The sequence below is a fragment of the Rhodamnia argentea genome, chromosome 8 (genome assembly GCF_020921035.1).
Source record: "Rhodamnia argentea isolate NSW1041297 chromosome 8, ASM2092103v1, whole genome shotgun sequence".
NCBI lineage: Eukaryota > Viridiplantae > Streptophyta > Magnoliopsida > Myrtales > Myrtaceae > Rhodamnia > Rhodamnia argentea.
Genome location: NC_063157.1, coordinates 24,450,662 through 24,478,006, shown reverse-complemented (window position 1 = coordinate 24,478,006; position 27,345 = coordinate 24,450,662). Strand labels below are relative to the sequence as shown.

The 27,345-nt window shown below is 40.7% G+C and overlaps 3 protein-coding genes, 1 long non-coding RNA gene and 1 pseudogene across 4 annotated transcripts; 4 read left to right on the top strand and 1 right to left on the bottom strand.

The window, feature by feature from the left end:
- Nucleotides 1-383: 383 nt before the first annotated feature.
- LOC115735258 (receptor protein kinase TMK1-like) lies at nt 384-4,193 on the top strand. The gene is made up of 2 exons (XM_030666403.2): nt 384-3,212; nt 3,404-4,193. Exons 1-2 carry the CDS (start codon nt 539-541, stop codon nt 3,910-3,912), a joined length of 3,183 nt encoding a protein of 1,060 aa, XP_030522263.1. The 5' UTR covers nt 384-538; the 3' UTR covers nt 3,913-4,193.
- Nucleotides 4,194-5,600: 1,407 nt separating this feature from the next.
- On the top strand, nt 5,601-7,188 carry LOC115735259 (pentatricopeptide repeat-containing protein At1g05750, chloroplastic). The gene has a single exon (XM_030666404.2). The coding sequence runs from the start codon at nt 5,647-5,649 to the stop codon at nt 7,171-7,173; it is 1,527 nt and encodes a 508-aa protein (XP_030522264.1). The 5' UTR covers nt 5,601-5,646; the 3' UTR covers nt 7,174-7,188.
- A 6,069-nt stretch (nt 7,189-13,257) lies between these two features.
- On the bottom strand, nt 13,258-15,385 carry LOC115735260 (40S ribosomal protein S15a-2-like). The gene is made up of 3 exons (XM_030666405.2): nt 15,150-15,385; nt 13,794-13,954; nt 13,258-13,623 (listed from the first exon to the last, which is right to left on the bottom strand). Exons 1-3 carry the CDS (start codon nt 15,277-15,279, stop codon nt 13,525-13,527), a joined length of 390 nt encoding a protein of 129 aa, XP_030522265.1. The 5' UTR covers nt 15,280-15,385; the 3' UTR covers nt 13,258-13,524.
- Nucleotides 15,386-18,097: 2,712 nt separating this feature from the next.
- On the top strand, nt 18,098-19,354 carry LOC125312558 (annotated as a pseudogene).
- A 1,167-nt stretch (nt 19,355-20,521) lies between these two features.
- Nucleotides 20,522-22,648, top strand: LOC115735383. Its single transcript, XR_007199568.1, has 3 exons — nt 20,522-20,636; nt 20,744-21,603; nt 22,551-22,648. It is a non-coding gene; the product is annotated as an uncharacterized LOC115735383 (long non-coding RNA).
- The last annotated feature ends 4,697 nt before the right edge of the window (nt 22,649-27,345 follow it).

The following is a 27,345-nucleotide window of genomic DNA, read 5'->3' as shown; positions in this document are numbered from 1 at the left end:
GATTAGCCCGTTCAAGACGAGTGCTAATGGGGAGGAAACGACTCGGTTCGATCTGGTCTTGATGAACTGAGCTTTGTAAAGAAGGAAACTTTTTTAAGTTTTATGTGCAGAAACATGAAATTTTCCACGTGTTATGTATCGCCCCCAACCGAAATCAGCGCAGAATGTCCAACTTCCGCTTGATTAGCCGACATCAGAGCTACTTTTGCCATCCAACATTTTGGTCGGGACCCCTCAGAAAAATTAATTGATCTCGTGCCCAAGATTACATTTTTTTCCAAGGCGTGCCCCACTAGGACTCTCGGCCCTCCAGAGAAGAAGAGCATGTCCTCTCTCATGCTTCCAAACCATACGATTGCTTCCCCATCATCACTGTCGGTCACAGGTCTGCTAATCAAAGCTTTACGTGAAAAAAGGGTGGTGATTCTTCCACGTGAAAAAAGTAATAATTCGAAATTCGAGAGAGAGAGAGAGAGAGAGAGAGAGTCAGTCATGGAGGACTGTTTCCCCTTGACTTGGGGGAGTCGAGTGTCAAGAAATGGATAAAATCTTCCAAAGCGAAAAGATTGATCTTGAGCTACTGTTTGGAAACCCCATTTGTTTTGTTTTTGTTTTTTATCTGGTTTCTTTTACTACAGTCAGATTTTCAGACATTTTCCCGAGAAAATTGTCCCCTTTCTGTTACATAGGGTGCTTCCCCGGCTTCGGAACTTCTTCGTCGCTTTCTTCCTTCTTTTCCTGTTTCTTTTTCTTTCTGGGGGGTTCTGTCTCAGCCCATTTGTGCTTTTTGGAAGTTGCATTGTGGTTATGCTGTCTCTGTTGGTTTCTTGATGGTTTTCTTCAGCCGGCGAAGATGGTTGACATTAGGAGAAACCTGTGCATTGCCTTGCATCTGAGCCTGATTACACTGGCTTGTGGCGTCACTGACCCTAGCGACCTCAAAGTACTCAATGATTTCAGAAAAGGGTTGGAGAATCCAGAGCTCCTTGAGTGGCCAATTGATGGGGATGACCCTTGTGGCCCTCCCAAATGGCCTTATGTCTACTGTTCTGGTGAAAGAGTCACCCAAATTCAGGCCAAAGGATTGGGTCTGCGAGGCAAATTGCCTCCGAGTTTCAATCAGCTCTCAATGCTCTCCAACTTAGGCCTCCAGAGGAACAGTTTGTCTGGGGCATTGCCCAGTTTTAGAGGATTGACGGAGCTGCAATACGCGTATTTGGATTACAACGGCTTTGAGGCGATCCCCCCGGATTTTTTTGATGGCCTGACCAGTTTGCAGGTGCTGGCCTTGGATTATAACCCCTTAAATAAGACCTCTGGATGGTCTGTGCCGGTCGAATTGGCGAAATCCGTTCAGTTGACGAATCTCTCCCTGATGAATTGCAACTTGGTCAGCCCGGTGCCAGAGTTTTTAGGTGCGATGCCGTCCCTAACGGTGCTGAAGCTTTCATATAACAGTCTTTCTGGTGAGCTTCCTGGGAGTTTCGGTCAATCTATGCTGCAGATATTGTGGTTGAACGACCAAAATGGTGGCGGAATTGGCGGTGGCATAGATGTGATTGCTTCCATGACATCGCTCACGCAGTTGTGGCTTCACGGAAACCAATTCGCCAGCATGGTTCCGGAGAATATTGGAGCTCTGACTTCTCTGAAGGACCTCAATCTCAATAGGAACAAACTTGTTGGTCTAATTCCCGAAAGCTTGGCCCGTATGGACCTGGAGAAACTTGACCTGAACAACAATCTGTTCATGGGTCCGATCCCAAAATTTAAGGTACGCAATGTTACTTACGATTCCAATTTCTTTTGTCTACCTGAACCTGGGATGCAATGTGCCCCTGAAGTTAATGCACTCTTAGATTTTCTTGGCGGTGTCAATTATCCTGAGAACCTTGTTACTCGGTGGTCTGGGAATACTCCATGTGAAGGGCCGTGGTTCGGATTAAGCTGCAATTCGAAGTTGAAAGCATCCATTTTGAACTTGCCGAGGCATAACCTCAACGGCACTCTGAGTGCTTCCCTCGCATACTTAGATTCGTTGCTCGAAATTAGGCTCGGAGACAACAACATACATGGCGGAGTCCCTGGAAACTATACTGAGTTGAAGTCTTTGAGGTTGCTGGACTTGAGCGGGAACAATCTTGAGCCACCATTGCCCATGTTCCACGGTAGCGTGAAGGTCATCATTGATCGAAACCCTCTCCTGGTCCGCAATAACACTGCGTCCACTGTGTCACCGCCTTCCAGTAGCAGCCCATTGCCAGAAAACTCGCCAGCTCCACCGAAACCTGAAATCTCACCTTCCACAGTTGCCGGGTCAAACTCTAGTCGACCACAGTCTCGACCCAAAAGAACCAAAAGATACAATGTCCTTTTGTTGGTTCCTACTCTAATCCTCCCGTTTGTCCTCCTCATGATTATTCTCTACATCTGTTTCCGCAAGAGAAGGAAAGGTGTATCCGAGGCTCCGAGTTCCACTGTCATTCCTCCTAGAGACACTTCAGGTCCAGTGACTAAAGTCAAGATTAAATTTTCTAACAATACCAAGACAAGTTTGTTCACTCATTCCGGGACCAGCTCCTTGAGCACACTCAGTAACGGAACGGAAAATTCACGTTCAATCGAGGTTGGAAATCTCTGCATATCTGTCCAAGACCTGCGCAAGGTGACGAAGAATTTTGCGCCTGAAAATGAACTTGGACGAGGTGGCTTCGGTACAGTTTATAAGGGAGAGCTATGTGATGGGACCAAAATTGCTGTCAAGAGGATGGAATCAAATATAATCTGCAGTAAAGCATTGGACGAGTTCCGATCCGAGATCGCCGTGCTATCTAAACTTCGGCATCGGCATTTGGTGTCTCTTTTGGGTTACTCTACCGAAGGAAGCGAGAGGCTTCTGGTGTACGAGTACATGCCGCAGGGAGCTCTTAGTCGGCATCTTTTTCAGTGGAAGGCAAACCAATTGGAGCCTCTTACATGGAGGAATAGATTTATAATCGCTTTGGATGTGGCCCGAGGGATAGAGTATCTGCACAGCCTGGCCCAGCACACGTTCATACACAGAGACCTGAAGTCTTCAAATATTCTTGTAGGCGATGACCTCCGAGCGAAGGTCTCGGATTTCGGATTGGTTAAACTCGCTCCCGATGGAGAGAGGTCTTTTGCGACGCAGCTCGCTGGGACTTTCGGGTATCTTGCACCTGAATATGCTGGTAGGGAGCTATCACTTGAATCTCTCATTCTTGTTTACATAGCCTCAGAGAAAGGTGTTCACTTGAATTTATGTGAAATCATTTCATGACAATCTTGGCTACAAAGTTAATCAATGTGATTGATGTAAAATCATGTAATGGGTGCACACTGTTTACAGCCGAGCTTACTCTTAACTTCTTTTTGGTTTCAGTTATGGGAAAGGTCACAACAAAAGTCGATGTCTACAGCTACGGTGTGGTACTAATGGAGCTTCTGACGGGACTTACAGCACTGGACGAGGAGCGCTCGGAGGAAAGCAGGTATCTGGCGGAGTGGTTCTGGCGAATCAGATCGAGCAAAGAGAAGTTCGTAGCTGCCCTTGACCCTGCAGCTAAGGAAACCGAAGAAGCTCTCGAGAGCATCTCCATAGTGGCCGAACTTGCCGGACACTGCACTGCCAGAGAGCCTCACCATCGGCCCGACATGAGCCACGTGGTCAACGTGCTGGTCCCGCTAGTCGACCGGTGGAAGCCGATGAGCGACGAGCTGGAGGACTCTTCTGGAATCGATTACAATGTGCCACTTCCCGAGTTGTTGAAGGTATGGCAGGAAGCGGAAAGCAAAGGGTCGAGCATCGGAACTCTCGGGGACAGCTTGGGGAGCATCCCCACTAAGCCCGCTGGGTTTGCTGAGTCCTTCACTTCGGCCGACGGGCGATGAATGACTAGGTTTGATTACTGTAAATGATGGACTCTCTCATATGTTCTCTTACCATACATGGTCTTGGTCACCAGATGATTACGGCTAAATTCCATCTTCTGAGAATGGTTCCTCAGTGTCGCGTCGATTCAATTCGTTACAAATATGCTTTTTCGATGTTGTTATTGTGTCGAAGTTATGTCATTTTAAGCCTCAATCTGTTGCAGTATCTGTACTTGGTGGAAAGGTCTGAAGAAGTGCCATTGTCATTCAATGTTTTTCCCGATGGTTTTTCGCCGCAATTCGCAATTCGCGTTCTCGACGTGACCCTCCCCGTCCCAACAGCCTTTCCAAGTTCTAATAGTTCGATGCCGGCCCTCAAATCGATTGTTCATCCGTGAACATGGCATGATCTTGTCTAAATATTTATCGGCATCAGGAACATGTTGTAGGGTGTTGAATGATACTCTCCTGTTTTTTCGACCTGCTTGTAGACAACGGGCCAAGAGGCATATGCTTCATTTTGCTGGTAAGTGAGTCCCTTTTGTCTATGTGAATGGGAAGAAAAAATTTGCTACTTTGCAAACAAGATGATTTCTTTGATGTAAATTATGGATTCATTTCTATTTGCGCATTGTTAATGCTTTTATTAGTCGATAATGCTTTATCAGTGTAGCGAGTATCCGTTAACAAAGATTAAGCAATTGAGATGATGTTAAGTATTTCTTGGTCCGCATACAACCCGTGTAAAAGTTTTTATTTTTTAGCAAATTATGCACAGTATTTATTAGGGGTGATCGGTTCCCGATCCGATTTGGTCCCTCCCTGGAATCGGGAATCAGATCGGAAGAATCGGTTCCCATTTCGTAGGGATGGGAACCGGACCGACTCGGGTCGGTCCGGTTCCTAGGCGGTCCATTAGTAATACATATGATGTTTTCGTGCAATACAATGGAGGAGAAATGTCCGAAATGGTCATACATCCAACTAAGCTCCACATTTTTCGGGTTAGGCGACTCGATCTTTTGATTCCAGATTTCTCGTCATCCTTTGGCGGTGTTGGTTCAAAATCACTTCGTCCCAATTTTTGAAGTTTGTACGCACCGCATGAAAGTTCGGAATGGGAAAAAGCATCAATGGTGCTCCAGAGTTCTATTCTTCAAATTGCTGTGATATACACCGCAAGGGACAATCTTATTAAGAAGCACATGGTTTGTAAATGGAAAATCATCGGTCTAGTCCGAGCGATTCGATTCCTCCTTGAAATTGGAAACCGGATCGAAAATCACCAGCTCTGACTTTATGAAATCGGGAATTGGACCGGCACCCTTGAGAACCGGACCAAACTAACTGGTTCAGGCAGCCATCTTGCTCACCCCTAGTATCTATCCAAATTAGCTTTTTTAAGCAAAATTAGCTTTGTGCAAGCAAACCTACAACCTTGTGAACATTAAAAATATGCTTTTCACGATGAATAATGCGTATGTTATGAGCATAGGTAAAAAAAAAAAAAACTATCCATTTCACTGTAAACTAAAGTAAATGAAAAAAATGCATTCATTATAAAAAAAAATAAGTTAATCATAGTTTTAAGTGTACATTAATTTCATTAGATGGGTAAATTTTTGTTAGGATATATATTAATTCGGTACAAGTTTTTAATTCGAGAAAGGAGAGGAAAAATTGAAAAAGACAAAAGTTTATAAAGAGCCAAATGAAACACGGCCTCTTCTAACGGTAATTTGAACTTTAGCAATGAGCCTTCCTGCCTTCCCCACCGCCGCCACTCCCACTGAGCTCCATCAACCGCCACAGCCTCCGAAGCTAACGCAGGCCGCCACTAGACACAGCCTCTCCTTCGTCAAGCCCGCTCACTCCCTTGACCCCACCGTCTTATGGACTTCTTCCATCGCTCGCTGCACTCGAAATGGCCGATTGGCCGAAGCAGTCGGAGTCTTTTCCGAGATGATGCGGTCTGGGGTGCAGCCCAACCACATCACGATCGTCACGCTTCTCTCGGGTTGCGCTGGTTTCCCGTCCGGAAGCGAGTTCCTCGGAGCTTCGCTTCACGGATATGCTCGGAAGCTGGGATTGGTGGCGGAAAACGTGATGGTGGCCACGGCTGTCCTTAACATGTACGCGAAGCTGGATCGCGTGGAGTTGGCCAGAATGGTTTTTGACGGGATGGGGGTGAGGAATTCTGTTACTTGGAATACGATGATCGATGGTTATGTGAAGAAGGGTGAGATGCGGGAGGCGATAGACCTGTTCGACAGGATGCCCCACAGAGATGCTGTAACGTGGACAGTGTTGATTAATGGGTTTGTCAAGACTGGTCATTTTGAGAAAGCGTTGGAGTTGTTTCGCGAGATGCAACTGTCTGGGGTGCAGCCTGATTTCGTCGCAATTATAGGCGCAATATCCGCGTGCTCCAACTTGGCAACGCTTGGATTGGGCTTGTGGATACATAAGTTTGTCATGAAGCAAGACTTCAAGGACAATGTAAGGGTATGCAATTCCTTAATGGACATGTATTCCAGGTGCGGGTGTATTGAGTATGCTCACCTTATATTTGAGAAAATGCCACAGAGAACTCTTGTGTCATGGAACACTATAATTGCAGGGTTCGCAGCCAATGGGCATGCCGAGATGGCTCTGGAGTTATTCAACAGGATGCAGGAGGAAGGATTCAAGCCTGATGGAGTTAGTTTTACCGGAGCAATCACTGCTTGTAGTCATGCTGGTTTAGTTGATGGAGGGCTCGAGTACTTCCATATCATGAAGAATGTTTACAGAATTGAGCCGAGAATTGAACACTATGGTTGCTTGGTGGATCTCTATAGTCGTGCAGGCAGGTTGGAGGATGCGCTAAATGTTGTAGAAAACATGCCCATGAAACCAAACGACATTGTGTTGGGATCTTTGTTGGCTGCTTGCAGGACTCATGAGGATGTCAAGTTAGCTGAAAGGTTGGCAAAGTATGTAGTTGATCCAGACCCTGATTCTGACTCAAATTATGTGCTCCTTGCGAATATATATGCTGCAGATAGAAGCTGGGATGGTGCGAACAAGATCAGGAGGAAAATGAAGAATCTTGGTATCCAAAAGACACCAGGATTTAGCTCGATCGAGATTGGTTGTAACAATCATGAATTCGTGGCTGGCGATAAATCAAATCCTGAGGCAGAGGGCATATACCGAATGCTGGATCTTTTGTCATCTGAAATGAAAGTATGTTATGCACCTCCGATCATTTCAAAAGAATTATATGAGAATGATTGATAAATGTTTCTTTAACTCTGTTGGAGACCAGATTTTTATCTTTAATTGTTGTATAAAAATGTAGAAATAATTCAAATCAATAGAGTAGCGTTCTTCTCCTCGATTTGCTTGTGTACTGAAGTAGAATTGAAGTATTGCAAACGTGCACAAATCTATATGTAGCGGGAAGGAACAGGCAAATTGTTCGAGATTTGACAATGTTGGTGAAACCAACTGTCCTCCTCAGTTTCGTCATTTGATAACATTGGCTACCTGGATAATTAAAGCCTTGTGTCTGATAAGGATGGTGGCTTATTGGTTGGAACAGCATAAATGAATCCTAGCTTAGAGGACAAGTCTCAGTTTGTTCTCAAGTTTCACTCATCAAGTCAAGATTTTCAATCAAGAACGATCACCAATTAGCGATTTTTTCAAAAAGTAAATCGGAAGCGGAGGTCAATTTTACTTGGGTAAATGAGTACCAGTTAGCGATTTTTTTCTAAAAGTAAACTAGAAGCGAAGGTTAATTTTACTTGGGTAAATTTTCTGTTGATTTTCTATTTGAAGTGAGTGCTATTGGGTTTATTACTTTAGAATATTAGCAAGTTTGGATTATTTATGTGATTATAGTAGGCTTAACCCTAAGTCTATAAATACTCCTTTTTGATCTCAGAAATAAAGTAATCGCTCTTTTATCATCGATAACAAGTGCATTCACCCGTTATTTTCCAAACAAGGTAAAACACAAAGGAACCACAGACAGCCCATGATACACTTAACTACTGCATCTTCTCCTCCAAACAGAAAAGTTACCTTAGCTAAATTATGTCTTAGCTATTTGAGGCTAAGGCTATATTTTAGCACTAGCTAACAGGTACCTCAGTAGCTCAAAAGCTGTCACCTTTCTGCTGTCCTTCTTCAGGAAACTCCCGGCCACTTCATTTAGGTACCCATGATGTCCTGTTTCGCAATCTGCAATATATAGAGAAGTTATGGCAAAGTTTGCCCCAAGATGCTCATGATTGCTCGTGCAGCCACTTGTGGAGACATGATTTGAGACTGGCTTAACTCGTAGATTTGGAGAGAGAGAGAGACTGTATATTTGACTGTGTTGACGTGCTGTGTGCTGTGATGTGGCCACTGTGGCGACGGCGCCGTTTTAGAGTACTGGCCCTCTCGTCACAGCCACGTCACTCCTCAGGGAGGTTTCATTAGAGTTCAGCTTGGCAAGTTGTGAGACCCACACCTAGGAACAGATGCTGTGATGACGTCCCTGATGGAATGTGATGGCGGCTCGTCGTCAAATACGGGGCCGTACGATCCTATGACTTTGCTTTTTACTTTACAGTCAACCCCCTTACGCGGCGCGTATCTTTGCCTCGACCGACGTGGCAGGGGCTGCTCTCCAGTCGAGCCCACGCTTTCTTTTTCAGCGACTTTGGGTGGATCCCCTCCTCCCGCGCTTGTGTGCGCATTGGTTGGCTCGCTCGTTGATTGCCTTGGAAGGATGAAGTGGCGGATCCGACGGGCCGCCACTGACCAGAGGCCAGTGCATTCGCCGGCTTGGTTATTTTTGCTCGGATATACTCTTCATGTTTCTTCATGGCCCAAACTTGGTGACATTTTTGTTAAGAGCTCATCGTTCACACCCATGTTTTTTCACTTCTCGAGCTGAAGTCAAAGCGTTCAGAAGAATTGCCATTAAGTACAATGCTTTTGGAAACTCAACTCCCTTGTATTAATTTCAATGATCAAATTACGTAGCACACCGTGAAGCCCGACAGCTCGAAAGTCCCATTTATTTATCACGTGATCAGATTACAAGCAGAGGCTGATGTATATTCGTTAAGAGAAATATCACATGCTCGTTGGCCTTTGCAAGGGTCTCTCAAACTCGAAACCTGACCGCCACTTTCGACTTGGCTTTGGCCAATCATCAGGGAAGAGTAGGGGATGTTACATAAAGAATGAAGTCACTTGTGGTGTATGCCTCTAATTTGTGAGATCAATCAATCCGCGATCGTGTGATGGGGCACGGAAAGTTACTAAGATCATGGGAAATGGAGGGGAATCATAAATTCATGGTGTAATCGGAAGAGGGTTGCTCATGAAACTCAACGACATTGAAGGCGGTCCAAGGAGTATAAACAGAATATCTCTTGCACATATACTCCTTAACTCATTGCTCTAAAATGATAATAAAATTTCTAAACGAGTTCCAAAATGAGAAACAAAAGTATCCTAGGTACAGGTAGCAAAATGGGTCTACAACCCATATTTTAACCCATACTCAATGGTGGGGGTCATCAATGAGTTACATTACGAGTTAAAAACAAACTTAAATGAATCATAAATAACAAACTTAAATGAATCATAAATAAGTTATTTCATTTATCTTTGATAACGAGACAAAATGCAAAGAAGCTAATTTCAAATTGGTAAAGCGTATGAGTAGGACTCAAGAAATGCGCCCAACATCCATAGAAAATGTCACTCTTCATTGGTAAGGAAGACCTTTCTGTACATCATATCCACCTAAAAAGAAAAATAGATTATTGTCTTGAGAGCATGCTTAATTAAATAATACAATACTTAACTCGGATCCCACGCACTGTTTGAATTTTAAGACAGGTACATGTCTTGCTCCTGGTTTTCTGCTCTGCCTGCCCCAAGTAGGCAAGTATCACAATATTTGTACACCTCTTTCCTACGAGCTCTTTTAACCAATAAAGACAAATCAGTCGAGGTAGGTTGTCTTGTCACTTTCCCTGGTTCAAGTACTTTTGCTGGATTCCTGGGTTTGGATTTAACTCCCTTGTGGGTTCTTCATTAGATTAATCATCCTTGTCTTTTTACAATTGTCTATTTGTGTAGATTGATTACAGGTTTAAGTTTCCTTGTCTTTCCTCTTTGTTAGTATCCGATTAATCCTCCTTATACAGGAGCAATAACAACAAAGGCCAAACATCGTTACTCAAAGCAATCAGATCTTAAACAACACTAGTTTTTAACACCTATAATATGCATCTGCAGATAGAAAAGCAATGACAGTGGGACACTTTGGAGAGAAGATTTTCTGAGCTTGCTACATCGACGCATTTCCACTGGGCAAAGGCAGAGTGGCGGGTGCGGAAATCAGGGATGAGACCTAGACTCCTCAGACCCATTGGATAAGAACATTATCAAGAAAAAAAAAAGATGCATATAATCAAGTTTGGAGTTTTTCTGTGCAAGTAAACCGCTCTGCTCTAGAGTCAGCACAACCAAAAGGGAATGTCGAGATACTATTAATTGGTTCAGACACCAACTTAACATCAGAAGGTTCAACGAAATCAAGCAATCAAAAGAAGCAAATAAAACATGCATGGTGACCTGTGCAGTTGTAGACAAACATCGACTTGTATAGTTTGGTACGATTTCTCCTTCCATGACTATCTTTTACTGGAACCAAGAGCTAAAGCTGACTATCTTCTTCATCTTTGATGAATAACATCCGACTATCTAATAAAAGATGGAAACTGAAGTCCTTTATCCACTGATTTAGACTCATATATTGCTCGTCTTTAAGGTAGATCTATTGATTTAGGATGATGACAAAAGGTGCCACCAAACTCTAGTAGCTCCATTGGCATAAGCATAACTGCAATCGGGCCAGTAGCTGTCAACATCTGAGGACAGATGCATACAGTTTTATGGTGTTATTAGCTCCAACGTATAAAAGCAAAAGATAAATACCATGACACTTCAAGAACAAGGCATGGCACAACAATCCCAAAAAAGAGGAAGAAGAAGAAGATCTCTTTGGCGACTCGGAAGAATTCACTAAACTTGTTCGGCACGATAGTAAGCACAAAGGTGAAAATACAATAAACGAAGGAATAGAATGGAATGGGAACTCCAGTTCCTATATTTCATCATGACAGAGAAATTAAACAGAAATGGAAATAACTTTACTTCTAAAATCAAACAAGCAAGCAAAATTACTTTCAGAGGAAAAAATATGATGATGCTTTCCAACATATAAATTCTTGTACTTTTGTCAAAGGAAAGTTAATGCAAAGTCCTTTGGAGGGGAGGGAATTGGCAATTCATTTGGAATGACCCTTTCTCGCTCATAAGCCAAACAAAAGCAAGTCGATATGCTCCCAAATCTAACAAAACAGAGCAATGAAGAATGACCCACCACCCCCACAAAATCAGGAAGCAAGAGCATCTCTTATTGGATCAAAGATTAGCAAGTAGAGCCTCTTTAATTAGATTGAAGGGGGTCCATTGCCCTGCAACCCACCAGCAGTGATGGATGTAAGAGGTTGTAATAGCTACAAAGGAGCCAGCAACCCTTTTTCACTGGTCGTTTCAAAAGAACCTTTTAGAGATACATATTCTTAAGAACCCAAAGGAAAAAGAAAAAGAACATTGTACTATAGTCTCTATTCAAGGCCATGCACAATGCTGTTTCTCTAGACCTATAACAGATTTAAACAAATCACAAGTTCAAAATAGCTAAGGATCATAACCCTACAATTCTGTCAAGTCTCCCCAACTAGGGGCGCGTAGGAGAAACTATGGAGCTTGCAGACCCTCCTATACAACTGACACAGTTGAGCAGGTTTTAGGATGTTTACTAGAGCTTGCAAAGTAGGTTCCAAATTCCAAATTTTCAGAACCGCTAAGTATAGGCAGATTCCAAAGTTTTGAGTCATACCACCAGGCATCGCACATCAGGTGCATGTTACGATGATGAAAGGTTCAGGGCAAATTGCCGGTGCAAAGAACTTTTTACTCATTCACTATTGCATAGACGACATTTGGGTGACATGTCCAACAGTAGATGTGTAAGAAAATTCTTACACTAATAGTGTAGGTAATAATTATCCAATAACTATATGTGTACTTTATTGTTACTGAGTATTTTTTTTCCCTTCATGAAAAGTTTTCACATTTGTATGTGTGAAAGCTCTAGTTGATCCCAATCCCCAATTCTATTAGAAGAAGCAAATCTCCAACTCCATACTGCCCTCCCTCTCTGTGAGTGCTTGGCTATGTCTATAAGGAGACATTTCAAATGCTCTCAATACATTGAGACAAGCATTCATGTGAACTCAAAGATTATAAGGATGGACGACAATTTATTTATTTGTCTTTTACTGTCGATGTCATTATCGTTTTAGGGCTACGTGTCCATGATACCTGAAGATGTATTTTATCATGTAATCTGTACGTTTTGGGTACAATGCGCTAATAACTACCTCAACAATTTTGTTTCCATCAAATACAATTTTCTGAATAAAAAAAGGTATCCTGGAACCTATGTTATAAGGTGATTCCAAGAGCCTATAAGGTAGCTTTCAAGTTCCGAAAACTTGGACCCCATAACAATTAGGTAGGTTCCCGGATTAAGGCAAATACCCTATCCACTGTGAAACCTGCACACCCCATCCCCAACCTAAGTTCAAAGATATTTAAAAGCTGGAGTAGACAAGCAATTCTAGCAACTCTTCACCCAAGATAAAGAAAGGTATTGCTGGGTCACAGAGAGATCTCACTCATATCATCTGTACATGTGCAAAAATAAGAGAGAGCAGCTACATTTTAATGCAGAGCCGATATTCTAAGGAAAAATGAAAAAATTCAGAATAACGATGTCATTTTTAAAATAGATAAACAAGACAGGTCCAATAGATTTTCGGTACATATATTTTGCGCTTTGGAATAAGTGGGCAAATGATAATATTTAAGAGAATGTAAGCAGAAATGACACTGAACGGCTATGTGCTGCACTTGTAAAGGCAGGTTTTAATTAAGTTACGATGGTGATACCATCTCTAAATTCAACTAGAAAGCTAACCAGAACCTTAGAGCTTGTTAATGTTGGGTTTGTTTCCAGAAGCATTGAACTTAACTACCCAGACAGATCAATATAATTCCATCTTTTAGACTGAACTTTTGAAGATGGCTGTAATCTATCCATTTGCTACCAATATTCCATGCATAACAAATTTCCTCTAGCTTCATGTTGTAAATAATTCAGCTAAGGTGTCACATAAAGCAAGTACATAATTAATCATGACTTACTATTTCACTCGTGCACGCTTCCAGAATAGATTGCATAAAAATCAATCTTCTTCTGAATCGAGAACCAAGTCCTGCTTACGAAAAATGTCAAACCAATCAAATAATTGTAAGAAAGGGTGAAATGCCTTTAAGACAATGAGAAACCATGGTCATTTGCCACCCGTCGTATCTAAAACTGATACAACAAAAGCAATTTGAAGCTTGAATAAAGTTCATCAGTGCAGGGAGACAGACTGTACATCGTTGCCTTATAGCCCAACAGCATTATCCGTCTTGTATTTGGAGAGCACATTACGGTTAATGAAAATGACCAATCACTTGGCCTCCCACGTTCCTTCTAGTGGCTTCTTCATGGTCCAGAAGGCCATCAGGTGTTGTAATAACAACATAACCCCACTGAGAGAGAGAGAGTAAACAATCAATTACCTAAGATGTCTTTCAGCTAAAAACAATCATGTCAACTGAACCCTAGCACATGAAATAGCTTCTACCATCCAAGACATTACCATCAATAAACTTGCACGCATCAAGAAGTAGACCAGACAAGAAGTCAAATTTTCAAGTACCTGACGTGTTGGAAGTATTTTCAATCTATACTGCTCAATATCTCTAGCCTTGATATCTTGCCGGTAAGTGAGAGCCTTGCAATCTTTTATTCGGCCTTGCAGTTCAACAGTTATCCTCCCCACCCTGTGGGGATCATGAACTTGGAAACTCTTCACATATCCTGAGGAAACAAAACCAAAACGGAAAACATTTATATACCAACCAGCCCTTCGAAAAAATCACAACATAAAAGTTTTTTCTCAGTGGATCTGACCCCAAACAGATTCTCATAATTAATAAGTCAGCTGAATCAAAGTGGTATGTGAGCCAGCAATAGAATTAGTTAACAAACCTGATCACGCAATTAAGCTTCACTTCAAAGAAAGACAGATGAAAATCATCCCATCTTTCTTTACTCAATCATAAGCTCCTAAATTTCTCCAATGGTCCACCTTCAATCCTACCACCGTTCAGCCCGAAGAAAAACTTTACAAGAACAGCTGATCGATCTACGGTAGTCCTTTACGCAAACATATAGAAATATTTGATGTTACCACCCCACCTAAAAGCACTTCACTGACATACCTTTGTAGTAGTGAATCCTCTCTCTCCATAAATTCCAACCAAAAGAACCCATTCTTCACACAAAGCAAAGAATAACCTATATCCCCAAAACTAATACTACAGTCAACTAACATTACATTAAACAGAAGAATAAAGTTGAAGTCGTGTTCGCTAAAAAGCATGACAAAATGCTGGGTAAAGTTGAAGTAATATCGCCGACATTTTCGAGTGGACCATGGTTCTCAACATGGCCAATTTCTTCCAAGCTCTAGTTAGTCCCTTAAGTTGGCCAGTTCCGGAAACATGTCTTATCTACAAAATAAAACTGCTGTAAAGTCAGTCAGACCAAGTTCAAAGTAGCAGCCAAGAGCCCATCATCTCTCAAAATCATATTTTTTGCAAAACCCTTCTCCTGTCACTTCCTATTCATTGTCCAACCGCAAAGTCACAAACATGTGAAGGCCGAATCACTCTAAATTTAAGTGCAGAACTGTTGTTCGGTTATCATCAACTGCGGCTCAAACAACATATTCTGTCAGCACAAGACCATGCTAAGCAATATGCATTCTCCTTTTCAGTGGACACACACGAAGTAGTCTCGCACAGAGCAAACTCTTAACACGCTCCGCTTATTCTTGCTCGATGAGGACAACGACAAAACTCCACGGAAATATAGAATTTTGAGTGTATTGTCCACAATGAAGTAATTGAATTAAGGAAATCGTACAGCGAGGCAATTGAAGAGAAAATCACCACTTGACAAGAAATCCCAAAAATAAGCAAAGAGCAAAGAAAAGGAGTAGGAACTCAACCTCGGTCCTTCATGATCTTCAGAAAAGAAGAGACCACATTGGAAATGGGTCGCAGCTCCACCATCGCCTTCCCTCTCCTCTCCGCGTTCACCATCGTCCTCAACGCATCGTTCAGTATCCTTCGCCCCATCTCTCTCGCTCTCTCTCACGAGCGAGCGAGGCTTACCAGAACCTCTGCGGAAGAAATCGCAGTCGCAGACTCGCGGCGAGCAGCGAGCGTTTCCGTTCTCGCCTCCACCATAGACGCGGCACTTCGGATTATTTCACGAACCTTCAGCACATCCATCGTAAATTCGATTACCGGGCCGAGCACTGGCCCTCTTGGGCCTTGAACTCAGGCCCAATATCTATTTCATTCGGCCTTTGAGGCCCAATTTCAAAATAAATGGGCCTTGAGGCCCCAAACGGTCATGGGTGGGCATGGTATCCCTGGGAAGTTCTGGGTGCTCACCGTCAATTCACGTTTGGGATGTCATTAAGTGAAATTCGCCGAAGCACCCTCGCGAAAAAGGTAGAATAGATGTTTAAATTTAGGTTTCGTTTGTTTGGTGGAAAATAAATAACTTTTAAAATATTAATTTTTTATAAATAATTGTTTATATCGCTCACAAAAATAAATAAACGAAAAATATTTTCATCGTCATAAAAAGGTTCAAATATAAATTGTTGTTGTAAAAGAAAACATATTTCATTTTTGATAATTATTTTAAGCATTACAAACGATCATTTTTAGGAAAATTTATTTTAAATTATTCATTTTTTTCAAAATAAACAGAACCTTAGAAACTTAAGAACTTCATTTTTTTTTCTTTGTTCTCTTTTCCATATTTTTTTTCTCTTTCTTTTATTTCATCCACTTTTTCTAATATAATACAACTTCAGTCTTGTCTTAGGAGAGCAAAACTCTTAGGCTGCTTTACAGGATCATGAAAAACAGTTGTTATTGGTATAGATTTTAAATTGATGCAAAAGGAACCGACATTTTTATCGTGACGCAGGGGTGGTACATGCACAAAAATTGATTTTGGACAACGCGATGATTAAGCAATTGAGATGATGTCAAGTATTTCTTGGTCCGTACGCAACCTGCGTAATGTTTTTCTTTTTTAGCAAAGTATGCACAGTTTTTATCCAGATTAGATTTTTTAAAGAAAAATTAGCCTTGTGAAACAAAAATTGTGTGAGCATTAAAAATATGTTTTTCACGATGAATACGTATGTTATGAGTATAGGTAATTTCAACGATCCATTTCACTGAAAACTAAAGTAAATAAAAAAAATGCATTCCATTATAAGAATAAAAAATTAATCACAGTTTTAAATGTACATTAATTTCATTGCATGAATATATTTTTGTTAGGATATATCTTAACTTGATTCAAATTTTTATAATCAATCATAAAACAATTCGTAGAAAAGATAAAAGGGAAGGGAAAATTGAAAAAGACAAAAGATATATCTCCTTACCAAATAAAAAAAGTGGTGTTCATTCAATAAATAAATTATAAGCTAAAGTAGAAGATTCAGTCTAACGTTATAAAGAGCTAAATGGAACAGTGACGTGTAGTCACGGAAGCACCGACACGTCAAGAAGGTCGCCGCATCGGTGTCGGACACCAATTCACGTTTGACATGCGATCAACGCGCCGGACATGTTGTCAACACACGTGTCAAGCGTGTCCGACACCCAGGACTTTTTTTTTAAAGAAAACTAGGTCACATGTGCAATCCTAGAAACAACCCATGTTTCTAAACGGACTAGATTCGAGGAGACTTAGTGCCTATTTGATAACGTTTTTGTTCCTTTAATTTTGTTATCCATAACAAAAAAGAATCAGAAACACTTTCAGTAACGTAAATGATTTTGATTCTAATTTTGATTCTGGAAACACTTTTGGATAAAAAATAAGAACAAAAAAAAAAAAAAAACTTGATCCTCCAAAAAAAGAACACTTTTGAGAATAAAAAAGGCAACAATAGTCTTCTCTCACTTTTGTCGGGCGCGGGTCACCCAACCTGATCTGGATAACTTTTTTTTAATCAAGTTTTCATAAATTAATAAAAAATAAAAAAATCAAAAAAATGATTAAAAAATCAAAAAAATGGAAAATTCATAAAAATTATATAAAAAAAAGAAAAAATTAAAAAAATTCCAAAAAATATAAAAAATTAGGAGATGGGTCATTTCAACTGGCCGATCCTATTTTTGATGATTTTTCATTCCAATTTCTCCCAAATGACGATTTTACAACTCATGGGCAAATCGTTCGGAAAAGTTTCAAAAATTAAGAAATGGGCCCATTCAATTGGCTAGTCCTGTTTTTTTTTATAATTTTGCCTTCCGATTTTTCCTAAGTCATGCCTAATTTGGTGTCGGAGTACCATACTACATCAATGACTATCTGCATGGTATCCAAAGGTAAACCTGAGCCATTTATATGGTAGAGATGGAATTTATTTGTTTTGAGAAATAAAAGATAATCACAATTACCTCTTTTCTCCTTGACATATGCAACGCCTCAAGAGAAGATAGAAAAATAACAATTTTAGCGAATTATCCTTCCAAAGAATAAATATGAAACATCTGTATTTTGGTCAAAAAGATGTCATGGTGCAATAGGATCACAACTATGGGGTTTTAAAAAAGTAATCAAATATGATTACATAATTATTTGATTTAAATGATAAATTGGGAATAGAAATTATTTTATAAAATAAAATTTTTGTGTAATTACCGAACGCGTTTCTATTTCAGGAACAGAAATTTTATACAGTTACCAAACGCGTTATAATTCTCTAAAACTCATCCAAGAAGCATAATTAAAAACATTGATTCTAATCAGAATCACATTTTTGCAACAAAAACGATACTAAACAGCCCCTTAGCGTGTAGCACCGCCGGAACCCAGCAACGCCCTCTCTTCTTCTAACGGTAATTTGAACTTAGCATGAGCCTTCCCGCCTTCTCCGCCGTCGCCACTTCCACTTAACTCCATCAACCGCCACAGCCTCCAAAGCTAACGCAGGCTGCCCCTAGACACGGCCTCTCCTTCATGAAGCCGATTCAATCCCTTGACCCCACCGTCTTATGGACTTCTTCCATGGCTCGTTGCACTCGAAATGGCTGATTGGCCGAAGCAGTCGGAGTCTTTTCCGAGATGGTGCGGTCTGGGGTGCAGCCCAACCACATCACAATTGCCATGCTTCTCTCAGGTTACGCTGGTTTCCCGTCCGGAAGCGAGTTCCTTGGAGCTTCGCTTCACGGATATGCTCAGAAGCTGGAGTTGGTCGTGGAAAACGTGATGGTGGCCACAGCTGTCCTTAACATGCACGCGAAGCTGGATCTGGTGGAGTTGGCCAGGATGGTTTTTGATGGGATGGGGGTGAGGAATTCTGTTGCTTGGAATACGATGATCGATGGTTATGTGAAGAAGGGCAAGATGCGGAAGGCAGTAGACCTGTTCGACAAAATGCCCCACAGAGATGCTGTAACGTGAATTGTGTTGATTAATGGGTTTGTCAAGACTGGTCATTTCGACAAAGCAGTGGAGTTGTTTCGGGAGATGCAACTGTCTCGGGTGCGGCCTGATTTCGTCGCAGTTATAGGTGCAATATCTGCTTGCGCCAACTGGGCGACGCTTGGATTGGGCTTGTGGATACATAGGTTTGTCATGAACCAAGACTTCCAGGACAATATAAGGGTATGCAACTCCTTAATAGGCGTGTATTCCAGGTGCAGGTGTATTGAGAATGCTCACCTCATATTTGATGAAATGCCAAAGAGAACTCCTGTGTCATGGAACACTATAATTGCAGGGTTGGCAGGCAATGGGCATGCTGAGATGGCTCTCGAGTTATTTAACAGGGTGCACGAGGAAGGATTCAAGCCAGATGGAGTTATTTTTACAGGAGCGATCACTGCTTGTTGTCATGCTGGTTTAGTTGATGAAGGACTAGGGTACTTCCATACCATGGAGAATGTTCACAGAATTGAGCCAAAACTATGGTTGCTAGGTGGATCTCTATAGTCGGGCAGGCAGGTTGGAGGATGCACAAAATGTCATAGAAAACATGCCCATGAAACCAAACGACATTGTGTTGGGATCTTTGTTGGCTGCATGCAGGACTCCCGAGCATGTCAAGTTAGCTGAAAGGTTGGCAAAGTATCTAGTCGATCCAGACCCTGATGCAGACTCGAATTATGTCCTCCTCGCAATTATATATGCCGCAGACAGAAGCTGGGATGGTGCGAATAACATCAGGAGGAAAATGAAGACGCTTGGTATCCAAAAGACACCAGGATTTAGCTCGTTTGAAATTGGTTGTAGCAATCATGTATTCGTGGCTGGCAATAAATCGCATCCTGAGGCAGAGTCCATATATCTAGTGCTGGTTCTTTTGTCATCTGAAATGAAAGTGTGGTATGCACCTCCGATCATTTTCAGAGATTTTTATCTTTGATTGTTATATGAAAATGTACAAACTATGCAAGTCCATAGAGTAGCATTCTTCTCCAAGATTTGCTTGGGTACTGAAGTAGAACTGAAGTAATGCAAAAGTGCAAACATATATATGCAGCGGGAAGGAACAACCAAATTGTTTGAGGTTTGACAATGTCTGTGAAAATAACTGTCCTATACAGTTCCTTCATTTGATAACATTCGCTCCTTTGATGGTTAAAGGTCTCTGTCCGATAAGGATGGTGATTTTATTGGTTGGGACTGCATAAATGGTTCCTAGCTTAGAGGACGAGTCTCAGTTGTACTCGAGTTTCACTCATCAAGTCAAGATGTTCAATCAGGAGTGAGTACCAGTGAACCATTTTTTTCAAAAAGTAAACCAGAAGCAGAGGTGAATTTCCCTCGGATAAATTATCTGTCGATCCTCTGCTGGAAATGAGTGCTTTCGGTCGTTATTACAGCCTATCACTATCTACATAATCATTAATGTCACATCTCTCTCCTTATCTTCTCTCTGTGGCAGCTCAAGGTTAGTTATTGCAGTACTCACACGCTTACGTCACCCTTTTATCCTGGCTTCCCTGAAAAGGATTAACTCCAAAATATACACCATATACGATATACCCATCTGCAAACAATTTAACAAAATCTTGTACTAACATCCGCACACGTTCATGCTTTCGCAAACAAGGTAAAACACAAAGGAACCACAGACAGCCCATGATACACTTAACTACTTCATCTTCTCCTCGAAACAGAAAAGTTACCTTACGTAAATTATCTCTTAGCTATTTGAGGCTAAGGCTATATTTTAGCACTAGCTAACAGACACCCCAGTATCTCAAAAGTACTAAAGTCGAAGAAAGTGCTGCTGATACAAGGAGCAAGCTAATGGTTTTTCATGGAGTCTGTGGCCTTTGAGGACTGCCCTTATGGTGGTGCATTGGATCAGGGCCCGAAGGGACCCCCCTCAACTCTCCAGTGGCGATCTTGCTACCTCCATCTTTCTTAAATGTGCGCAGTATCTGTAAGAAAGTCCAACACGTTACGCTTCGCATTTTTACTGATTTGGTCATCCAGCGGTAACAACCCTGAACACGGGAAAGCTCTCACCTTTCTGCTGTCTTTCTTCAGGATGCTCCCAGCCATTGCACTTACGCACCCACGATGTCCTGTTTCGCAATCTGCAAGAACACTAACGATGAAAAACGGTTCCCACAAAAACACACACACACATACAGAGAATACTGATAACTGACCAGAAGCTGCCATTAGAAGGAGCACGCAGAGGGTGACTACAGCAACTACGTGGCCAAGCTTAGAATTGGAAGCCATGATCGCCAGAATGGAAGGCCCTCACAGAAGTATCGGAAGGTGCAACTGCGTGGTTGAGCGGAGACATGCTTCTGCAATATATAGAGAAGTTATGGCAAACTTTGCCCCAAGATGCTCTCAAATGATTGCTCATGCAGCCATTTCTGGAGATATGATTTGAGACTGGCTTAACTCATAGATTTGGAGAGAGAGAGAGAGAGAGAAGATTTGACTGTGTTGACATGCAATTTGCTGTGATGTGGCCACTGTGGCGACGGCGCCGCTTTCGAGTACTGGCCTTGCCGTCACCGCCACGTCACTCTCCTCAGGGGGGTCTCATTGAAGTACAGCTTGGCGAGCTGTGAGACCCACCTGGGAACAGATGCTGTGATGACGTCGGTAGGGGATGGATGGAATGTGATGGCGGCTCGTTGTCAAATACAGACCGTACGATCCTATGACTTTTGCACTTGATAGTCAACCGGTGATTCGATCCCATTTTTGGAGGGTAATGTGATGTCTTTGGTGTGACATCTTCCTGGCGCTACCGATTTGGTTGTCGTCTCCTTTATTGTTTTGACAGTGGGAAGCTGCTGCTAATGATGGTCTTTGATCTCGTTTGTTGTAAAAGGATCTTTTCAACAGAGCAAGAAGCTCTCTTCAGACACTTGACAAGAAAGGTTTTTTCTAGACTCCCGTTTTAGGGAATCAATTACAGCTCATATATTACGAAAAAAAAAAAACTTTGCTTTTCAAATTTATCTCGAAATTCGGCAAATTTACAAAAAAATTATTAGAATTTGAGTTTATCAAGAAAGATTGTGTAGCAGAAAAAATTATTTTAACCGAACTATAATATTTCTTATCATTCAATGAGTATCTTGTATTTCATAAAAATTAGGGGCAATATTTCATTATTTTAAGTAGTTATTTTATTCAGGGTAATGAAGAACTTGCTATTCTTAACTCTTGGGTTCAGTGGTGGAACAAAATATCTTTGATTTCCCCTCTCGAAAAAATTCTTCTTTTTAGTTTTCAAAGGAATGTTTTTATGTTGCCTTTTTTCCTTTTTGAATTCATCAAATGACATTTTTTTTCTTTTTTTCTTTTTTTTAGTTCTCTTATAGAAGGTCCACTCTACTCGAAGGAAAGGATAAGATAAAAAGAAAAATGAAAGATGCAATAAAGATCGAGTGACATTGCTTTTTTGGCCCAAACCAATGAATCCCTTAGATATGATGCAAAATGAATTTCTATCAAATGTATCTATTTTTTCTTCCAATTTTTCTTGATCAGCGATAATAGATACCAGCACTTTGCAATATTTGATCGATCACAATTCTGTACATTCCATTTACTCGCAGAATATATGACTCATGCTCTTTTAAGTTTTTTAAATTCTGTGGGTGGTTTCGCTACCAAGAAGTGTTTAGTAAAACATTGCATTGCTTCTTTCATTCATATATTGGATCTCAACAAAGGCAAATGACTCACTTATAATTTGCGTTTCAATCAAGTTTTATTTTTGTGAGTCAGATGCGCAAAATGTAAGCTATGAACTGTTTACTGTTTTTTCGTAGGTGGGATCGAAGATAAAGATTGTGAGATAATGAATGGCTATTTACAGGACACCTGGGAATGTGATTGAGTGATGGGATCTTCTTCTGTACATGCTCATGTGGTTGGCTGGAGAAGATGCTGTTGCAGGAAAAAAGGTGATTTCCCGGCCTGACTTCGTGATAAGCTCCTTGCGTTTTCCATGATTAGGAGCCCCTTTAAAAATAAAAAATAAAAGACAAAAAAGAAAAAAGAAATTCTCTCTAATTTTGCATTCTAATTAGAGCTTCTAATTGCGCAGCATTCATATTCTTTCATTTTCCATAGTCAAGTGCTAACTTAACTAAACTGGAATTGAACCATTGAATTGTAAAACAGTCAATTGAATACATAGATTTTATTGACCAGTCGGTAAGAATCTATCATTGTATATGAAAATTGATGAACCTGTAGTGTTGTTCTTATATCGCTGGACTAAAAGTTGTGTCCATTGATACTTGGCAAGTTTGGATAAAAAGTCCTGCCCAATGGGGCACTTTGCAAGGTTCGTAACAAAATTTGTGTCCATTGACATTTCGCAATTTTTGGAATAAAAGTTGTGTCTATTGATACTTCGCAAGCTTTGGAACAAAAGACGTGTCCATTCGTACTTGGCAAGGTTGAAACAAAAGTTGTGTCCATTGGTAATTCGCAAGGTTTGGAACAAAAGTTTTGTCCGTTCGAACTTCTCAAGGTTTGGAAAAAAATTTCGTCCATTGGCAGTTTGCATGGTTTGAAACACATAGATTATATTGAACAGTCGTTTTTATGTAAATGAAAACTCGCGAACCTGGACCTATATCGTTGCTCTCATGTTGATGGAATCCAACGACAATGGGATATGGATACCTACTATTGGATCAGAAGCAGCACCAGATATTTTCACTTTTTACATGTGTTTGCAAAAGTTGTTGCGTACCAAAAATCATTCTCATCTTCACCGAACACGTCCATCTAAATGTTACGTGACAGACTTATTTTAAAAGGGGTTTTAACATTTCCGACGTTGTTTGTTCAAGCTATTCAATAGGTATGTTACATTTTCTATACCGTTTTGTCTGAACAGAAATCTTGTAAATTAAGTATGCACGTTATAGAATCGTGATCCTCAAGGTATGGTTTGCATGCGGGAGAGGTCCAAATCTCAAATTAGCTCCATTTCACATCACATATCATTTGTTCATTGTGATCCGATTCTACGCAGTGAAGTATAGTGCGTGACACTGAGAAGAACATGATAATGCGTGTGTATGCACGTAAAATGAAGCAAGGTGAAACGTGATTATGTATATAGCTATCGCTCCTGCAACACTGCGGGCAAAAAACCAGTCTACGCGATCGATGAAACTATAAGGAAGCTGAGCGAAAGACTCCTTCCTTAGACACCCCGCAAAAAAGGGACAAACCAACCCGACACCTACACATCACATCCTATAGTGCAGAACTGGGCGTGACTTACAGACGATTTGGTTTCCGACTCATCAAACGAGATGGGAAGAGAAAACAGAGAGGCACGCGTATGAAGTAGAGCTATTAGGGTTTTGCATGGGCGCCATTTTGGCTATGGAGTGCGAGGTTTCTCGGGAGGGCTCCCATGGTGATGCAGAGGATCGGGGCCCAACGGAACCTCTCTCAGCTTCCATCTCCCTGCGACTGTCTCTCCCTTCCCCGCAGCAGCACTCCTCACCAACACCTGCGGTAGAGAAAATGTAGGGAAAGGAAGCAGACAATAGCAAAGTCTCAGCCTCTCGCCATGGGAAGAACCGTATACTCTTTTACTATGTTATATGAAATGAACCTTTCGGTGTCGTGCCGCCGGAGAAGCAGCCCGACACCCGTTGACGTTCCAGGACACGGTGCAATCTGACAATTCAAAAAACGAAGAAGAAAAGTTCCCGAGGATCAGAGACCACGAAGTGACCAGAAGATTTCTTCTTCAGGTAAAATGCTGAACAAAACAACAACTAAGTTAAGAAAGAAAAAAGAAAAACCACGTCACCAACCGGAAGCAAGCGCTTCCTTCACCGCCATGAAGCAGCAGATCACGGCGACAACAACGTAGGCAAGCTTCGACGACCGAGACATCATTCTCGTTTTGAAGCTCTGTACCCAGTAACTGCTCAGGCAAGCCGCGGAGACCAGGTGGAGGTTGTTTTGGCTTTGGAGGGTCGGTAGGGAAAGTGGATGGGAAGGGTCGCCGTTTTATAGAGCGACGACGAAGAAGACGACGTGCAGCTAAGGAATAAGGCATTATTGCAGGTGCAGCCATTTCTCGCTCCCTTATCGACAGTGATTGGCTCGGCTCTCCGTCGATCCTATCTGCTCTGCTGACGGCGCCGCGTTGAGTTGAGCGGGACTGACAGGCACACTCCCATCCCGATGCTGTCGTCAGCTCGTGAAGATATATAGTGGATACGTCTCATGTAATGCCTGCATCGATTGGCTAAAAAAAAAAATGTTGCAATTCTCTAAATGCGAATGTTCGACCATGCGAATTTGAAAAAAAAAAAATTGAATGATTTAGACAATAATTTTTTTTATAAATAATCATTTATATCGCTTATAAAAGTCCATACTATTTTTATTATTTACGAAAAATATTTAAACATAGGTTGTTATTTAATAATGAAAGGTATTTTGCATTAACACATTGTTTTTAAGTGATATAAGCAATCAGTTTGTGAAAAAATATTTCACAAAGTGTGTATTTTCTGCAAAATAAATGGAGCTTATGTTAGATGACATTCGGTGTGCGTTGGTACTTACAACTATAAAAGTTCGATATTTACTACTTACCAGTGGTTACACTATTGAAAAAAGGTTATCTACATGTACTTGAAAAATGAACAGCTGAATATTGTTCGAGCTGCACGAAGCACCTGCTCCTTCCTCCCGAATCATATGCATAATGGCTTTATAATGACAATTCACAATTGATCATCTATAAATGTATCTTTTTATAAGTCGCAATCTGCATTTCGAATTGCTTAAAAGAGTAGAGAGCCCGATCTCCCTTTGGATCCAATACATCCTGCGTTGATCAAACACGACTATCTCGAGCTAAACATAAATTCCTCGTCCAAAAAGACATGACCGTTTTCGCAGTGCAAATCCCAAGAGCGGACGAACGAAATGCATCTTTTTATCTGAGCATTTTTTTCATAAATTAAAACCTCTGCTGAGAGTGCCATTCATGAGTTTCACATTGATGTCGACGAAATCATCCATCGATAACGAGGTAGCTTACCTAGATATATCCACATTAGAATTAGGAAATATTTTGTGATACAATTGGTCGTATAAGACACGGGTCGAAATCCAAATGAATGACATAAATAAAAAAAAATCCTATAAATAAAAATTGAATTTGTATTGTGCCATTAATGCACGTACCACGTACTAATTAAACTATGGAAAAAGCTACGACGACCGTCCCACCAATTCTGGCGGTGGGATGGTCCAATTCTGACCTCAATTTCTTTTGGTGTTTCATCATTTTCACTTTCATTTTTTTTTTCAATTTTATGCTAAAATTAAAAGATAAAATTATAAGAGAACCCATACAATCAACGATAAAAAAGACGGAACAACGCGCATCAAATATTCATGTGATATGTTTGTCGGCTAAAAGTCTATGTCTGATATATACGCATATATATTTGCGTGATATGTTTGTCAGCCAAAAGTCCACGTATGATATGTACGTACCATATATTCGTATGATATAAAGTTCAAATCTAACATGTACGCACTATATATCCGTGTGATATGTTTGTCAGCTAAAAGTCCACTTCTAACATGTACACATCTCATAACTGCATGATATGCTTGCCAACCAAAATCCCACGTCTAACATTACGCACCATATATTCAACAGATATGCTTATTAATCAAAATTCCTCGTTTATAATTTTATTTCCTAATTTTAGCTTACAGTTAAAAAAAAAACAATGAGGCGGTCAAACTGATGAAACCTGATCGGCCTGGTTTCACCAAAAAAAAATTTGTGGTCCAAATTTGATACCGTCCGAATTGGTGGGACGGTCCGCCTAGCTTAATCCTTAAACTATTAACTCAAATGCACGGTGTAATTCATGATTTTGACAAGAGTCGAGCAAATCGAGAGAGAGATTTGGAGATGATTGGGGGGAAGAAATAAGATACTAAGATTGTCGATGACGCCACTGCCCTTGTCTTTGATATGGCCAGTGTCATTGCCAAAGACAAATTTTAGGATTGACTGATGGGGGGTTGTCTTTTCTTTTGGCTCTGCCCAGCTAGCAATTTCGAACTTAATGCTTTTCTTGCGTATAATTAGGATGAATTTATCTAAGAAAAATAATTTTAATATACTTCATTTTTCAGATTAGGGAATATATTTTCTTAATTTGAAATATGTACATTTTCTTTGATTGTAAATGATCTTCTATTGATTGATCATTTCGAGCAGATCAAACATATGAAAATGGTAAAAGGACACTAGGAGTGCCAATATTTATGTATGACGCTCACTTTAGTGTCAATATTTTTTTTGATCACTTAAGTGCCAAATCGAAGAAAAAACGTGCCAATTTCAGCCAAAAATGATCACTTTAGTGTCAATTCCAATCAATCAACGCACGTGGCATTATTTATTTATATTATTTGGAATTTTTTTTAAAAATTCTGTCCACGAGGCATCCACGTGGCAAATTTCTTTTAAAAAATCAGTCCACGTAGATGCCACATGTAATATTTTTCTACAAAATAAGCTAAAATATTTTTAAAATTTAAATTAAATTTAAAAATTGGCTAAATAACTAAAAAAAATTCACAAAGAAAGAAAG

Bases quoted from the DNA above. Each gene is read 5' to 3' on its own strand.
- LOC115735260 (XM_030666405.2), bottom strand. From the start codon at position 15,279: ATGGGGCGAAGGATACTGAACGATGCGTTGAGGACGATGGTGAACGCG. The intron at 13,955-15,149 runs GTTGAGTTCCTA...TTGTTTCCTCAG, and splicing joins GAAGATCATGAAGGACCGAG to GATATGTGAAGAGTTTCCAA. The intron at 13,624-13,793 runs GTACTTGAAAAT...TCTCTCTCTCAG, and splicing joins AAATACTTCCAACACGTCAG to TGGGGTTATGTTGTTATTAC.
- LOC115735258 (XM_030666403.2), top strand. From the start codon at position 539: ATGGATAAAATCTTCCAAAGCGAAAAGATTGATCTTGAGCTACTGTTT. The intron at 3,213-3,403 runs GTAGGGAGCTAT...TTTTGGTTTCAG, and splicing joins TCTTGCACCTGAATATGCTG to TTATGGGAAAGGTCACAACA.
- LOC115735259 (XM_030666404.2), top strand. From the start codon at position 5,647: ATGAGCCTTCCTGCCTTCCCCACCGCCGCCACTCCCACTGAGCTCCAT.